The 18,523-nt window shown below is 40.6% G+C and overlaps 1 protein-coding gene across 2 annotated transcripts in view; it reads right to left on the reverse strand.

The window, feature by feature from the left end:
• Positions 1-5,704: 5,704 nt before the first annotated feature.
• klhl4 (kelch-like family member 4) overlaps positions 5,705-18,523 on the reverse strand; it is a 56,166-nt gene continuing 43,347 nt past the window's right edge. For both annotated transcript variants that reach the window (XM_052066486.1, XM_052066496.1), the window contains 7 exons: positions 14,729-14,941; positions 13,698-13,884; positions 13,391-13,615; positions 11,227-11,389; positions 8,679-8,891; positions 7,014-7,185; positions 5,705-6,774 (listed from right to left, as the gene is read on the reverse strand). In XM_052066486.1, the coding sequence (XP_051922446.1) occupies positions 6,715-6,774; positions 7,014-7,185; positions 8,679-8,891; positions 11,227-11,389; positions 13,391-13,615; positions 13,698-13,884; positions 14,729-14,941 (1,233 nt within the window). In that variant the 3' untranslated portion in view covers positions 5,705-6,714. The remainder of the gene's footprint in view (positions 6,775-7,013; positions 7,186-8,678; positions 8,892-11,226; positions 11,390-13,390; positions 13,616-13,697; positions 13,885-14,728; positions 14,942-18,523) is intronic.

An 18,523-nucleotide genomic window follows, 5' to 3' on the forward strand; every position in this document is an offset into this window, starting at 1 on the left:
TTTTGCTTTGTTTTTTTAAGTATCACCACATTGCGCATGTGTGTCCGTTGCTTGTATTTGTTTTCTTTCTATTTGCCTGTGCGTAATGTAGAAAGTTGGTTCTCAACACTGATTGGTTGTCGCCGATGAGGGATGGACTACTGGGCCATGTGGGTTGACTGGAAATGTTCACCTCTGCTATTTTCTCCAGGGTTTTTTTTCGTGCCCTGAGCAAGTCGAGCTCAAAGCGAAGTCTCATTGTGTATGGATGTAGTTTGAGTGACGAAGGCTTTCCCGGGCAATGGAAGTGGCTGCTCTCATTCTCTTTAAATTCATCGCAGGAGAAGCTCGCTCAGTCTTTGACATGGCCAAAGGAGAAACGGACTCGCTGGAGTCCATCCACGGTAAGTACATTCCAATGTAACTGCAAGCAGACCTCTACGGATGGTTGATGTAAAGTTGGTGAGGGTGAGATCATAGACCACCAGTGGAAAGTATTAAGGAATTTTAGCCTTAATATGAGTACTCTTGGTACAAGTCTCTTTCCTGAACATCTGTTAAAACAAAGAACGTAGTGTTAAGTTTATATCTTCTTCCCCCTTGAGTGATTAACAGCCCCCAAGGGTCTCCTTTTGCACCCCCATCTCAGCAAAGTCCCTGAAGGCTGTCAAGTTTCCCTTAGGAGGAACTCCTGTCTCAGGATGTATGCACAGCAAGTGAAGTCTGGACTTTGTCATCATGCCAAGCTCGAACTGCATTGACCTTTCTTTGTTTCTTATTTTTACATAAGGGGAAGGACTGCCCGCCCCTCATTAACATATTATCCCTGTATAAACGTGAGACTGTATTTTTCCCTTGCTTCCTGACAAGATCTGAAAGTCTCAGAAGCCCGAATCGATTCGTATGATGTTGTGATAAACCGCAGAAAAGACGACGTGGTGTTGGGTCTTCTTCCGCCTTATAGAGAAATGAAAGAACCTGTGTCCAAGGAGGACCATAAGGAAATAGACAGATGCCTTCCACCCCAATAATTCATGTCCGTCTGACAACATCCTTTTTTCGCCTCCCAATAAAGCTGTTTCGCGACTCAGTGGGGTGTTTCAAAACATATAAAGATAATAACGTGTTGAATGAATTTTTACAATGATTCGGACGATTTTATGCAAATTGTTATAGTTATGAATAAAATATGATGACATCCAGCCACACTCGTCTGCGGAACTCAGAATTGGTCTGCCTGTGCCTTGATCAAACCTATCAAAGGTTTTTGTTGACGTTAATCAATTTCAAGTGGTTGCCCAAAATAAAATCATCAGGATCCAGGTAAGTGTTTTAAGTACACTATACTACTTATTGGGATCCAGGTGATTTTATTTTGTGCAGCCACTTTAAGTTAAATAACAAGTTTTTCAGTCAACTTGTGCCGCAACTTTCAGCTGGTCGAAGATCTCGTGTACTGTACTTTCAGTAATCAAATTGTCAGATGTGGCCAGGGCATGTAAAATAAAATGCTCTCATACATTCATTCAAATCTATATACAGTATATAGTAAAGCGTGTTGTGCCTTTATTATATTATGTTACTTGTTTTGTGGCACAGGTGTCAAACTCAAGGCATGATTCAAGTTAAAAATGGAACCAACATTTCTACTGGCATGCAGTGTGCAATTAAAGAATAAGGTTGAGCTATTGCAATCATTCACGGTGGGTTGCCAAAATACATTTTACAGTTAACTTGAGCAATAGTTGAACTATTGTCTTTGACTTCTCATTTCAAAACTAGTTATCCATGAAACCTAATAATATCAGACCATTAAATGTTTATTCGGTTTCACAGTCGTGACAGTCCTTTGAGGGAAACCATAACTACAATTTTTGTCTGTTTATGTTGAAACTTTGTCGAAACATTGTCTATGATCATCAAAAAAAAATGCTTTAGTGTGAATACAGAGCAACCATTCGCACAAAATGTATTTTGTATTCCATTCCATTTAAAACCCAAATAATGAACAGCATCCGCCTCCTTTGGGATGATTGAGCAATTACGTTCCTCCTCCTCAATGATACCAATTTTCAAAAGCAACACCGTCATAGCACGTTCGTTGATGTTCAATTAGATGGCCTGCTATCTTTCTAACAGCCTCCGTAGAGGGCATATTGTCAAGATGAGGTACTGTTATAATATGTGGTGACATATATAATAGACCTTAATTCATGTTGACATTAAATAAATAGAAAGGGAAAATACAAACAAGTTTGTCATGGCTTGTGACGAAATGTTTTTGTGTGTACCCTCAAGTTCCTGTATCAAACGTTTACATATTCTTTGTTGATACTTGAGACAATAATTTGTGAATGCAAATTCCATTTCCACCAGTCTTGAGTAGGTCGTTTATAGAGGAGCTTTGAAAACAATTTGGAGGGTAAATAATGTGGGGGGTGGATGCGGGGGAGATAAGGTGGAGGAGTTGGTCTCCAGTTTGTTGATGAGACACTCATGTTTGGTTTATAAACTGGTGCACCAGGAACAAAACTGACAGTGTTGACGTAATGGCTTCTGAGGCCATTCGGGTAAAAAAAAAAATATATTGATATCGTCAAACAACATCCATCTAGTAACATGGATTTGTACGGAGCCCCTAAGGGGACATGGAAGGAAAAAAAAAACAACTTTGCGAGATCTCGCAAAGAAAGATTGCGAGATCTCGCAATACTTTATTTATTTTTAATGGTCGTTGACGTGCTTCCGGGTCATCGTACGTGTAAGCGCAGACAACAGTTATGGAGCGTGTTCAACCGTTCGTGAGTTTAATAGAATTTTACTTTGAAATTGGCTTTAAATACAAAGACATTAAATCTGTTCTTGGTGTTAAGTACGGTTTCCATAAAAGCGAAAGACATTTGAAGCGAGACATGGACTCCTATGACAAACTGAAACCATTTGGAATTTGTATCAATGGGGCTATTGATGGTTTTTCAAGGAAAATAATGTGGCTCAATGCCTACATAACAAGTAGTGACCCGAAGTTGATTGGAGGTTACTACATTGACGTTGTGCACCGTTTGGGGGGGTTGTCCTCGAATCGTTCGAGTTGATCTTGGGACTGAAAATGGTCACGTTAAAGGCTTCCAGCGTTTCCTGGTGCCAATACCGCCAGGCAGCACTCTTGACAGTTACTTGGACGGAGCCAGCACCGCCAATCAAAGAATTGAATATTGGTGGCGGTTTCTTCGCAGCCAGTGCATGGAGTTCTGGTTATCCCTCTTCACAGACCTCAGAGACAATGGCTTCTTTGATGGTGGATTTCTGGACAAAAACATCCTACAATTTTGTTGCATGGGACTTTTTCAGGTGAGTTCATACATTCTGATAGACTCATTAATTAAATGTGTATTTTTGTATGAGAGTGAGTTGATGGGAAAGTGGACAGGAACACCCAAGAAGATAATGGTGTGTGGTGAAGGTGAAGGAAAAGTTGGGGAGATGTGGTACACATGAGAGGGGAGGAATGAGACAAAAAAGCAGCTTCACGCTAAAGGTTCTTGCTCATAAAAGCCGATATGACTGTGCAACTCTTATTTAATCTGTCTGTATATTATTTTCAACAGGATGAGTTGGATGACACGGCCCTAGTTTGGAACAGCCATCTCATCAGGCCCTCAAAGAACATGAATGTCCCCAGTGGTCGGCCCAACGTGATGTATACGTTACCTGAACTTTATGGTACAACGGACTTCCTCTCCCCAGTTGACAATGAACAAGTTCAACTGTGCAAAAGCCAGTGTGTCTTTCGTTTGACCATGCCTTGTGATCCAGATGTATTTGCATTGTGTGCTTTTTTAATGGCCCAGTCTAATGCCACCAAAAGATCCATTTCAGGCTGTGAACTTGTATTTACACCTCAGAGAGGCCCTCACCGCTACTCTTTAAGATAAGATAAGAAACCTTTATTAGTCTCCCAATGGAGAAATTCCCAATTCACAGCAGCAAATTTATGAAAGGAAGAATATAAAATATACGAAATATAGGAGCTGCTGGAAAGGCAGCCACTCTCACGGCGCCATTTTGAAGTCAAAATAACACAACACATAGGACAGACAGCCGTGCAATCTTCACCAATTTTCTGCATACACTTTATAAATTACAGCAATCTATGTATTGCTTGGTGTTTGGACCAAACTATATTACGGCTCCTCAACTGGTGTGAGAATTAACATTTACTGAAGCCTGAATTTGACCATTGTCATTTCTTTGATCACTTCACCTTCAAAGGATAATTGAAACACTTTTGATGACAAATAATATATAGCCATCATAATTAAAAGCATTGTTTATCTGCCGTTTTTCTTCCTGTATATGGACAACATATTTGATCTACAACATAAAATGTTTGTTTGTCAAAGCATTATTGGTGTAAATATTCTTTCTTGGTTGCTGACTTTATACACAAATACTTAACCAACGTGGATGCTGATGCTGCATAATTGTACATCATCCCAATAGAATTTTCACCTGCCTGTAAATGACGACTACGTAATTGTCACTCCTCACTTTCGTCAGCAGGTGGTTTCTTGTGTTTAAAAAAACTGTTAAGAATGATTTGGAACAAATTTTATTCACATTGACATATTCTTACAAACATCAATCTCAACATTTTAAATGGAATATAAAACTTCAGACCTTTGGGTAAAACTGAAAACTCCCATCTTGCCTGAAACCATCATAAGAATAAGTGGTAAGTATATATGCCCATTTGCTCTTCAGTCATCAGAGAAATTACTGCCATGTCAACCTGCAAAGATAAATTGTGAGAATGAATACTTGAAATTTTGACTTAATAATAACTTTTGACAAATGTAACATGAGTGATGGTACAGAGCAGTCATTATTTGTATTCAATATCACATAATATAATAATAATACATCAGTAAGCAGCAGCACATTTACTAACTGTGATGTCTTTTTAAAATTGTGTTACATAAAGTCATTGTTAGAACTAAGAACATCAACAGTACAGCTAGAGTAGATAGAAATGCTAGCTTCACTTTCCCCGCCAAGTTAGTTTATCACTGTATTTGGAGGTCTGCATGACCAATTACTACTACTACGATTAATAATAGTAATAGAATTGATGTAATGCTTTTCTTACTTCTCAAAAGAATCAAACTGTTTGCACTACAGTAGCGTATTTACAAAACACAAAATTAACAGTAGGGCAAGTGAGCGTGTCGGAGCCAGTGTCCATTTTGCTCTTGTTACGCTTATTATGTTAGTGTATGGCTGTATGCCCACCTTGTCTCTTTTCATGCGCGTAATGTCCACCCGAGTGACATTTCTTGATCGCAAGAAGTGTTCCAAGTCCTCCTCCATGATTCTCTCCTCCGAGGTTGTGTAATGTGTAGTCTCTGCCGCGCCCGACAGTCAACATTGCCAAGCTGACCCGGAAGTAGATCAACGCGCAGGAAAAGAACACGCTCCATAACTGTCGTCTGCGTTTACACGTACGATGACCCGGAAGCAAGTCAACGACCATTAAAAATAAATAAAGTATTGCGAGATCTCGCAATCTTTCTTTGCGAGATCTCGCGTTACTTTGCGAGATCTCGCGTTACTTTGCGAGATCTCGCAATACTTTGCGAGATCTCGCAATCTTTCTTTGCGAGATCTCGCATTACTTTGTGAGATCTCGCTAAGTTTTTTTTTCCTTCCATGTCCCCTTAGCATGCAGTGATCTTAAAAAATTATATTAAGATGCTAGCATGCTGTACAAAATCTTGATTAAAAACATAGAAAGTAACATTCATTCTAGGAAGCATATTATGTGAATAATTGGAAATTCTTCTCAAGTTGTTATTTAATTCTTGTGAGCGGAATATGTAAAATACACCAATAAAAACGTCACATTTTGGGCAATCGGCCCTTGACGTTGGGTCGTTGGGTCGTTGGGACGTTGGACAATAAGCGCTAACCATCTACGTAAACCAAGAAGGCATGTACAGAACACACAGTAAACTTGATAGAAGCTATGGTGATGAAATAATACATTCACCTTGCGCGCATAAAAGAAATAAGAAATAACGGCAGTAATCCAAGCACACAGCTTCAAACAGGACTCCAACATAATTGTAGCAATGTGAAATATCAATATGATATAATCTCATGGAATTCACAATTGTGTAAAACTTTATTCAATCCCCCAGATTTCTAAGGACAAGCAAATGACTTTGGTGTTGTGTAACGCTACCAACTAGATAAGAAGCAACATATATTTTAATACAGTGGCCACCAAAAAAATCTTCTGTGTTCTTGTTATTCACAGTGATGTGTTGGTTTGAGTTGCTGTAAAGGGAGGAAAGTAGCGCAAAAATGTACAGTTTGGATGACAACAATAGGAAAACGATCGGAGCTTTTTTGTAAAACCAGAATAATAAAGCAATACATCAATCTTTTGGCAAGCGGTGCTACAGCTTGGCCAAGAGTATGAAAACTGTTGATCGGTTGAGAATGTCAAGAATGCACATTCCAGTTTGGGCGCGGGTCCCCTCCCCAGTGGGCCCACGTGTGCGCCAATGATGGGGGAGAGACCTGCTCATGTTTTGTTTTGTTTGTCCCTCTCAAAAATCTGGAAAGCCGAAAGGATAAAAACAAGTGTCTCTCAGAGGACGCGTCCTTGTTGTTTTGGTGGTCTGCTCTTCTTCATTTGTTTATATCGAACAGGCGTGGGACAAAAAACGCTCAAGGCAATTTCACCACCACCACGCAAGCACCTGCCCTGCCAACGTTTAGCGGGACCTCCTGCAGAACGAAAAACAGGTTAACATGCAGTTACTCATTTGAGGATTTCAAATCGTCCCACTATGCCTCAAGCTTGATGACAAAGCTATTTGTAAACCACAGGTAAAAGACAAACAAACAAAAAGTCATTTGATTTGCATCAGTATGGAATAGAATTCTACTTTTCTTTCAATTGTTGGTAAGCTTGGTGTGACTATTGTTCTGGTTATGAGATTGATATGAATTGTTCAACACAGTACCTCAGTCCAGTCATTGTTCTGCGCATCGTATGACTCAACGGTGTTCAGGTAGGATTGCCCATCATATCCACCTACGGCGTACAACCTATCACCCAGCATGCAAACGCCTACTGCGTCCCGAGGAACACTGAGAGAGGACACGGTAGTCCACGTGTCCGTCTTGGGGTCATACCTGAAATTAGTCAAACATGGGTTTTATTCATAAGACATTTACTAAGAGAAGTGAAATAGTATGCTGACCAATGCACCATGAAGTGTGCAACTTTTCAAAAGTGTGCATGCATGAATAATAGCATAAGATCTTTGTCTAATGCAGTGATTCTCAAAGTGTGGCAGAATGACCACGAGTGAGATGAGGGTTCCCTCTGGTCGAGCGCAAATCAATCACTCAATCGAATGTTCAAACTGTGCATCATGTTCCACTGGATTTCACCTTTTTTTTTAAAAATCAATCCAATCATGTACATTAGTTGCGTACAGATGACTTGTATACGTCAAATAAAGTGTTTCACAATAAACTGTTTGTATCAGCAAGATATTCTATTGCAGCGTGTACCTGCTGCGACAACGACTGAATCATTTTCGTCATGACTATTGTTATCCAGCAACCCCTTGACTATGTATATATGTCATGTTTGGGATTTTACTGGAAAAAAATATATACCGTGCGGTACAGGCTGCTGAATAAAAAAAATAAAATGATGTGGAAAACAATTGTATATAGCACAGCCACCTTATCTGTATCTATATTTATATTGCACTTAATTGAACGGTGTACATTGAAACCGTAACATTTATTTTGAGAATGCGAACACTTTGCTTTTCTTCTTTCTTCTTTCTCCCCAATCTTGCTGCTGTAGACTGTTCTTATATAAAATCTTATATTTGATCAATTGGTTACACTGCAAACATTTGATCCATAAAACTGTTATGTTATTACAAGAACTTCATCATTTAATTATTTTCCCAATCTGTGGAGACCACTCAAGCATTTGATTATAATTAATGATCAAGATGATTATTGGATTTTTAAAGGGCAGTCATTACATGAAAAAATAATAATAATAATAATGGAAAACAGGCTTACATGCCAAAATAGTTTGACATGGAGCAAGCCAAATTAATAATTTAAAACTGCTCAATCTTTAGGTGCCATGTGCCAGTCAACAAAAACTGGACTGATATTGAAAACGTACGCTGATTCTGTTCACTCCTTAATTCATTTCAGCCCTACAACTCCATTTTGGATAGATCCCACAAGCACACAAGTATTTTTTTCAACCCATTAATGTATTCCTTTTTTAAACATCTAATTTTGTATGTTATATAGTATATTATAGTCTATTAAATATGATCAAACATGAGAGTTTGCACATTTTTGTAAGACCAACTGAGCATGGAATTATTGCCAGTACAGCTCTGTCACGTAAATGTCTACGGTGACCACCAGATGGTGGTAGACAACTTGAAATAGATGAAATGATGGAAAACATGACCCCCGAGAGCATCAGTGTGGTGAAACAAATTATCTTTTGTTCCAGTATGAAACTCATGAGTGTCCACACCCATTAGTGAATTCCTCGCGTACACTTGGAGCAAATCCAAAATGTGTGTGTGTAACATTCCTTTCTGCATGTTCTCCAGAGGAAAATAATTTCTCCCAACCTTTCAACACAATCTGAGAGTTGGGAGCAGTGGTTGGAGGCCGGGGCGTCGTGTCCGCCCACAGCATAAAGGAAGTTGTTGTATGTGGCCACACCCACACCCCCTCGCCTCTTGGCCATCCGGCCGCACCTGCTCCACTTGTTGGTGTGAGGATCGAAGCTCTCCATTGACCTCAGACATGAGCTGCCATCCCGGCCACCTACTGCAAACAATCTGGGAATTTCAAAGAATAATGTCGCCATGATCTCAAAATACTGAAAAATAAACTGGAGAATTGTAGTTTACTATATCACACAATAATTTGAGCCATTGTTGTTGTTGGTTTTTTTAATCTTGCACTCACCAAATACAGTACTCCATATATTTTTTTAAAAACTACAACTAATATTGAAACCAATAAAAAAAACTACCGGTAAGTACAAACATATTTTTAAAAACCAACAAACTTGCTCTAAATGTTCAGCGCTTTGTATAGAGTGGTGGTTGTTTTGAAGTGCTCTACAAATACAGTTGAGTTGAGTGAAATCTACTGACCTAACGGGGGAAAAAAAAGTAAACAAAATAAAGACTAACTGTACTGAAAAATCCAAAAGTATGACCCCATTTCCCACAGTGCTCTTCATTTCATAGCATTTCACTTGGCTGCACTTCATTGTCCAATCAGAGTTCAGCCTCTCTGCTGCCATGTCAATATAATCTGTCTGGGGCATTGGGAATAAATAGAGCTGTCCCGTGGTACTTCAACTATATTAGCAATGGGCCCGTTTCGAAAAAACAGTCAGATTTCAAATTTGTCTAACAGGGCCAACTAGCTGGCCTAATATAACATAAGCATGTTTCCGTCCTTTAATTGATTTGTCAGAGCAAGTCGAGTTCACCTGGCAAAGCGCGTCTCAATCTGAAAACAATACATTTAACAATCAGCATCCCTGGGAAGTATGATGTTTAGGTTTTTGATGTTTTTATCGTATAACTTGATATAGATTCCCAAATGTTCCAGATGATCTACTGGACACTGTTTTTGTTTTTTGTTTAGGATCATATTGATGGAGTTTCGATAGCTGTGACGGGATTGCGGAAATACTGTATTAGGACGTGGAGCAAATTGGTTAAGTGCTCACTGAGGGCGCTGATATCACGAAAAGTGGCAGGAATGATTCAAATCAGCCGTCCCACTCTCAAGAAGCAGCATTTATTGAGTGTGTTTCCTGCCGGAATCATCACGAGTGCCTTAAGAGTGGGGAGCTCACATGCCCAGCAGCAAGACAGTAGAGCCTTGGAAAAACACTTCCTTGTCTTTTTTCGACCTACATTCAGAGATAACATCGCATTCACTTTGGCACAACATCATAGGACCGAGCAGCAGCCTTGTTGTTGTTTTTTTAACTTCAGTACAAAGTTGAGAGCGTTCTTGTTCTAGTCACTTTCACATAATTCAGCCCACAAAGTGCTGTTCTGGATTAAATACGTGTGAATTAGGTCAAAATACGACACCTCTAATTTGTTGCGGCAGCTTTTTTAATACGTCACACAGTTTTGCAACTACTGCACACACACATTCCTCTTACCCGAGAGTAGACTACACTGTAAACCAGCTTCATTCAGTCACTGTTCGACAATACAGTACTTGTTAGCTTTTGTTACGGTTTAATAAACAATGGCATGGCGAATTCCTCACAAATCAGACTTACTGCTGACACAACTCATGCGGACGATACCCTCGAAGTGTAATATAGAAAAAACGTACTTGGGCCTATTTACTCGCAGTGTATAGAAACAAGTTTGTATATATGTTTGTGATTTAAAACAATGAGACCAAGATAAATCATTTGGACACTTTATGCTCCATTACTGCGGTTTATAACTTGTACAACTCCATTGAAAACAAATTGCCAACAATATGTCAAATGAATGTATTGTTGGAATCATTCATTCATTCATCTTCCGAGCCGCTTGATCCTCACTAGGGTCGCGGGGGGTGCTGGAGCCTATCCCAGCTGTCTTCGGGCAGTAGGCGGGGGACACCCTGAATCGGTTGCCAGCCAATCAGCCAATGTGCAGGGCACACAGAAACGAACAACCATTCGCAACCACACTCACACCTAGGGACAATTTAGAGTGTTCAATCAGCCTGCCACGCATGTTTTTGGAATGTGGGAGGAAACCGGAGCACCCGGAGAAAACCCATGCAGGCCCGGGGAGAACATGCAAACTCCACACAGGGAGGCCGGAGCTGGAATCGAACCCGGTACCTCTGCACTGTGAAGCTGACGTGCTAACCACTGGACGATCAAGACTGAACTTTTTAAGCTGCGCCATAAATAATTTACGAGCTGTGTTCCAGTCCTCACAGTGTAGTATGTTTTGTTTTCTTTACTTCCTTTACCCCATCAAACATCAAAATTTATGTTTTCCATAAATTTTGTCCCAAGGTTCGAAACAGGGCAGCAGATGGTCAGGAAGTTTTTTTTTCCTGATTTATTGCATCAATCAGCATTTTGCCATGCACCGGCTGCTAGAAAGGTTCACAAAAGGCCCAGCAACTTACTTCCCATTGAGAGCGGTGACTCCCATGGTGCTTCGTGGTGTCGACATACTGGCAACATAGTTCCACTGTCGGGCCTGTGGGTCCCAGCGCTCCACTGTGTTGAGATAGCTCCAACCATCATGACCCCCTACAGCATACATGGGGCCCTCCAGCACAGCAATGCCTGCACATAGTGAGCCAAAACAGATATGCTAGGGTGCAAGTAACATGCAAGTACCTCATGCTTGCATAACTGACTTTCACCGGATTGCAAACTTGTATAATGTCTACATTTATCACTGCGTCTGTCCAATATGTTTGGTATTTGATTCATATTAGATACATACAAATATGTTGTTAATTGCATCCAGTATGAATGTTGCTTAAGGCTAAATAAATGATTAAACTAATTTCAAACAATGCTTAACACAGGCTATAAAAATAATGATATAAGATAAGATAAGATAAGATATCCTTTATTTGTCCCACAATGGGGAAATTTACAGCCTCCAGCAGCAAGAATGTATGTAGAAAGAAGAAGAGAGAAAAAAAAAACAATATTACAATATTATAACAATATCGAATATGTCATGGCCATTTGGGAAAGGGCCGAGACACATTTGTAACATGAAGTCATTGGAGCGCCTGCTAAAATCACGATTCAGACTAGCACTTACACTTTCCTACTTACTACTAGTGCCCCTCTTATTATTTCTATAATTGCCATGAATATCACAATCAGTGCAATTGCAATTAATTATATCACTGCTAGCTTTACTTCTCCTACGACACTACAAACTCTTAAATTACTTCTACAACCGCAAATCCAAACATTTGATTGTGTAGCAGCAACTCTCATGGCTGTGACGCTTGCTTGCACATCAAATAAGCCGTAAAGCACAAAAGAAGCCTGAAGAACACATCAATTGTGAGCCACAGCCGGGCAAATCTTTTAAAACAGGAAGACAATGAAACAGCCTTGTTTTTCGTTGGCCCCAAATCACATAGGAAGTCTGTTTGACAACAGCACACAACTTCATTCTGTATTAGAGTTCAGTAGTGAGAGTTGAATGATTTTGTGAGAACCAGAGTACAATGCTGAGGTCGGAAATTTCGTGAACGCTGTCAACAGAGGCAATTCTGAGGGGGTGATTTTGAAAATCAAAACAAACAGTTTTTCTCGTCTCAACCGTAGAGCTCACGGCAAGCTGTGGGGACATCGGGAAAAACACGGCGCAAATATATTTAGACTCCAAATAAGTGTGGTACAATCAGAGCAGGCAGATATTTGGCCTGAACGCAACATCAAAGAAACACCCAGGCACGCTTTGACAAGATCTCGATGTTCTGTTACGCAGACCTCTTTCAACTGTGAATCAAAATGCTTCTGATATGAGATTTGTCGGGCGGGGAGCATTGAGGAAGAGTAGGGACAGCTTTGCCCACCGTGCTTTGATCGGGGAAAGAGAACATATCAAAGGTATATCTCAAAGGATATGTGTAATTTCAGGTTCACAGCATGCCAGCAGCTAGGAGCCTACATCCAGAAAATATCCTGTATTGCAGTCAAACTTTGTTGCCTGCCTGAACAAACCCATGACATGAAAACTGAGTGTTTATTATGAAATGCAATGTTTAGTCTTTGTCCACTGAAACGTCATGCTGATAGACAAAGTACCAAAAAAGGAAATGAACTCAATTAAAACCTCACAGTTTACCACCACACACCCAAATGAGTTCTTTGGAGGCACAGTGTGAAGTTAACCAATTTCGCCTAATGTGTGCAAATAATTTTACAAATACAAACCCGAACTGCAAAGGCATTGGTGAGCTGTAAAACGGATAGAAAAACAATTACTTGAATCATTTTCAACCTGCGTTCAACTGAATTCACCAAAAAAGATGGTTGATATTCACACAGACAAAAATATTATGGTATTATTTATTTTGCTGAGAGACATACACTCTCCCATTTTGTATTTGATAGCTTTAACACACTGAAAAAAAAATGTTTGAAACAGGCGAACAGGTTAATTAGAAACAGATGATTGGGTTTAAAAGGAGCAACCCCAAAAGGCTCTAATGTTCACAAGCAATGGATCAATCAAAGTTGGTCAATAAATCGATTTTATGGATGGATGGATGGATAGAGTGAGGCAACGAGAAAGAGAGAGTCTCCACTTACCAAGTCCATGTCGGGGTGTTGACATGGGGGGCATGGTGGACCACACTTGGTTGACTGGATTGTAACACTCCACCATGTTGGAGGTCCTGAGCCCATCTCTTCCACCGACCACATACAACTTGTTGTCTATCACGGCCACGCCAAATTGCAGCCGGCGTCCGTTCATAACTTTAAGTGGAACCCAGGTGTTGGTGCGCAGGTCATACTTCTCAATGGTGGTCGAACCTAAAAGGCAGAAATCCCAGTGTGAGTTGATTGCTTTGCGACTGTTTGTGTGCGTTTCTGCTGTCAATGGATCACAGCGCACCTTTGGTAGCATCCATCCCTCCGACAGCATAAAGTGCACCCACTGTTGACTTTCTAGGTTTGGTTCTTGGGCTCTGAAACATGGGACGGCGCTCAGGCAGAAGATGGTACTTCATGGCCTCCATCAACAGTTTCTGGCATTCCAGATCATCAGAGAACATTTTGTTGTTTTCCAGGTCAGCAATAAGCTGCAGTTCAAGAATTTAAGAACAAACATTCACTGAATTTGAAGCCACACATTTGCTGTCACCACAATCAAGGAGGAAAAAAATCAAATATTAGCTGCAATAAAGCATTAGTAGTATTGTCGATCTGAAAAGTATGGATTTTTGCATAAAATCATTAAAACGTATTATTATTTTCCTGTTTTGCCTTAATATGTAATAATAAATGATACAGAGTGCAAATGCCCGTCGATCCTGATTTCCTTCGCCCATTTGCCAATTTTTTGGACCGGTCTCCGCCAAGCTTGCCTGGCCAACACAGCAGTCGTGTCTTTAAGATGTGCCTTGTGAAGTGACAGTCCGGTGGTTGAAAGTTGATCTGAACCTTGCAAGTCGGGGTCTGACATCAAGCATTTTCGTGAACCATCTTATAGTGGCCCTCACAAAATAAAGCCAACAACTCTCAAACGCGATCTGAGAAAATCAGGGAGAACAAATGGCTTTTTTCAACAGGATTTAAAATGTTTAGTGATCCCACTTCCATTATTGATACTGCATATTATCATGATTGCTGCTTGCGGCGGTCAAACTGCGCTGCATCATATTTCCAATATTTGGACTTGTTATTTTTCCAAGAGAACCATTGTTGGATGGAATTTGTAGGAGTCATGCTTTGGATTTTTTTCAACTGTACCTAATGTTAGGTTTTCATTTAGAAACATTCTTAATCCAAGACATGCTACAACGACAATAACATGTTGGGCAAAATGTTGGGCTTTACAGAATGTTGGGCTTTACAGAAACCCATCCACAGAAAAAAAAGACAGCAATCTCATATGGCAGTAAGGAAGAAGACACGACGTGTGACCTGTGGCGGAAGAAGAGGCAGGCGAATATAAGACAGAAGCATTCCGAGGTCCTCTTGTCGATGCTGGACGTCGTATCTCACCCACTTCATCAGGGCCTGAAAGATGGTCTCCTCATCAGGCACGTTGATGTCATCACTGGACAGCAGCTTCACTATCTCATCCGTGGGGAGCAGAAAAAACTCCTGGTTCTGAATGACCTCCAGAAAGTTTTCCTGGTTAAAGAGACGCCAAGGGGGCAGATAATCATCAGTCATTAGACCACAACTTCTCCTGATGCATGGGACTGTGTGTCGAGTTTTATTGCTGCGGCAAAAGAGAGCAACGGCATGAGAGCGTAGAAAGGAGCGTGAGGGCTTCTACAGTCTTCTTCAGAGCTGATAACGGCAATGACTTATGTTCCGTTGCTTCAAATTCCAAAGGCGTAGATTTAAGTGTCACTTGTTAAGTAAAATGACGGAGGCCGCAAGCAGACCGAGCTGAAAACATCTCCTTTGAAACTCTTCCATCAGCTTCGAAAGCACTTTTTCCTGCTGATCATACTGTACATGACACCATTAGTCTTTTATTAGCCTTTTTTTTTAATGAGCAACAGAAGAGACCCTGCATTATCATCACACCGATGCAACCTTTTTGGTGCGGAAGCTCTTCATGATTGCCCTCCTAAAGATTGATCTTCCTTTCACTCGCCTGCAGCCCGGGCCATGTTACAACCCTGCACGTCAACCTTTTTCAAGGACACTATCTCCGGGCACTTCCATTAGAGATGATGAGAGATACACCCGCCCCTGTATTATCTTATCACCACGTGTGAGTCTAGCCAGGAGGACTAAACATGTTTTCTTTGTGAACAAAGCATTCATTCTTAAAATGCCTCAGTGCTCACTATTGATCATTAACATCCAGATTACAGCGTGTTGCTCGGCTCCTTTACCAGAGCAGGATTTGAGAACTAAATACTACAAGCCCTAATGAAAAGCGGGCTGCGCATTGATCAGCTGTGGTTACACTTGATGGAGAGGCTCTTTGGCGTTGCTTTCGGACCAGTAAGTTGTAATTCCCAGACTGACAGGAAGATTGAAAGCTAAACGGTGTTTGTTTCATAATCATCTGAAAGGAGGTCATTTCACACGCTTGCAAACTCACCGGTGGGTAAAACAAGAGCAGCGGGAGAGGATAGGCATTGATTCAAGCCCCGCATATGTCACGTCCCGTGTTTGCCAGCAGAGGGCGGGCTTTCTGCCCGCCGCTTGCACACCTGTCACCCATTTGTGAGTGATAACTCTGCCTTTATTTGGACGCTCTGGCAGTCTACTCACTGCCGGAGTATTCCACGCCGTGCCAATATTCTCTTGCCCAATTCCTATTTGTATTATTCATTGCCTCTTAGCCTTGTGGCTGTTATTGCGCGTCGTTGTTCCTCTTGCGAATGAAATTTATATAATTGTCTAATCAGACCCTCCTTGCTATTTTTTCCGCAAGCGTTTTCTGTTGTTCTCTTTATTTTATCCCTGGTCCTTATTTTGACCAGCGCTTTTTGTTATTCTCCCTGTCGGGTATTTTGTGTTCGTATTAAAGACTCCTTTTGTTCCCTGACAAAACCTCTTTCTGTGTCTGCTATTTCGGGGATCCATTTTCAGTTATTTTGTTGTGCACGAAGCAATTATTCCATCGCTTCGGGCACAACGTGACAGCATAAGAGGAATATGATCTAGTTTCTGTGACAATACGTACATCGACCAGAGTTGGAGCTTGTTTTGTTTTTCCACTTAGATGCTTTACACATTACTGCGTAAAAGTAATGTACACAGAAGCTCCACTGGCTTTATCGTTGTAATGAGCCTTTTCCATTTTGAAGTAGTACATAGCAGGAGCTGGATTGGTTAAAAAAAATAAGATAAATCTCATATTTTAGCTTTGGTCTTCGTAATGGTGTTGATGGCATAATTTTTGTGCTTTCATTAGAATTTGTATTTTCATTCTTTGTTAACCGAGGAGTAGCCTGCGAACTAGGAAACGCAAACGTGATGTTTTTACAAAGTATCGCACACTGTGTGTAAATTGTAGGGTGTTTATTTGTCTTTATTTCTGTGATGAACAATAGGAGGGAGGGGATGGGGTGGGGATCAATGAGTGAATTTATTAGCTGTAATTTTAAAATACAATTTTATTGAGTTGAGAGAATCTATTTCTGAATATTGTGAACTCCTGTTTGAAATGATTACTTGTGCTTTGAGCTAACTAGTGTTTTTGGGAGGACAGGTCTTCAGATACAGATCTTGACTGGTGGTGTCAATGTTGTTCGTTTTTTGAGACTCAATCGACAGCGCCCCTCATGGTTGCAGCTAAGGGGTGCTTCAGTTGTACATTAGTGAACAGTCTATACATCATACTTTGGGATAGAATTCAGCATTTAGACTTTAGCTTTTCCAATTCCATTATCAATTCTGCTTTTCCATCTGATCATCGAGACTCTTGTCCGTTTTCATTGGGTGAAGGAGCGAAATCATGCAAATAGGATTGTTTGCATTCACTCTGTCTTCAACTTTGAAGAGAAGACATCCACGGCATGCACTCATAACCTGCAATGTATCCTGAGGGGAAAAGAAGGAAAAACGTAGGCGAAACACTTTTCCAGGTATGTCAAGTGACCACTCGGTCTTTGCACACCTTCAAAGAAATCAGAGTGCCATAGGAAACTGGACTTTCACGTGTATTGGTCTAGAGAAAATGATACATAGCGGGTTTACATGGCCACTGCAAACATTCCATTTTGATAATTTCTGCGAGGATGTCGACTCTCTTTGCATGCACCAAGAAACAAGTAAAACTGTGTTTGTAAAATGAGGTCCAGTACGAAATGTATTGGTCAGGAAAAAAACAAAAGCTTCATAAAACAAAACTCTGCGCTGCTCCAGTAGGCGAGAGACTTCGAGGAAGCCCACAGATCTTTCTGCTCATTACCGAAGCGATTGAATAGGAAGTTCAGCCAACCTGTGCAGTTTGATGATTAGATTAACCTCCTGATCCCGGAAAGCGGGCTTTGTAAACAGGCTGAGCAGATGTCCTTTGGAAGATAACGCTTCACCCAGCGTGTCACTCCTGCATGGCTAGCCAGGACCTTATCTGTCAAGCATGCGTATGAATCTTAATTCAATGCAAATATTTCTCTCAGAAATGTAACAGAAATCCCATTTTGCCAGGTTGAGCGGGTGCACTAATCAATCCGCAGCAACATTGTGTGTCTTCCTGGCAGCCACTGATCTAAATTAGATAACGTGAATGTATCAAACCTTTCAATAACTATTCAAATGTGCATGTCGCCCATTTCGCCGCACACAAATCAGATGACATCAAGTCATCTGATTTCCGATCTGAAGTCAGACAACAAGTGAGACAACTTCATTTCATGTGTTTAAAGTTTTTGACAGGTTCTTTGAATGCAGCTAGCCTCAAACTACAAGATGGTCAACTGAGAATCGGAGTGCATGCAACTGATTGACATTTTCCATAGACTACAAAGGAATATGCAGTATTCCACGACAGTTATTTCAAAAACCAATTGTAATGTAAAGGCTATTGAATTGACAGAAGTAGTTTTTGCATGACTGAAAATACGATCTTGTAATTTATGACATATCTCAACTCAACTTCTTGTGTACTTTTACAGAAACCGCAGTTGGAACAAAGTGCTATCTAGAAAGCATACGCTCCCCTCTATAAATCTTGAAACGCCACTTCCTTTGTTTTTGTTGTACACTGAAGAGGGCACTTCCATTCAAAAGATGAACCCAAAC

This window comes from Hippocampus zosterae, chromosome 1 (genome assembly GCF_025434085.1).
Source record: "Hippocampus zosterae strain Florida chromosome 1, ASM2543408v3, whole genome shotgun sequence".
Lineage (NCBI taxonomy): Eukaryota > Metazoa > Chordata > Actinopteri > Syngnathiformes > Syngnathidae > Hippocampus > Hippocampus zosterae.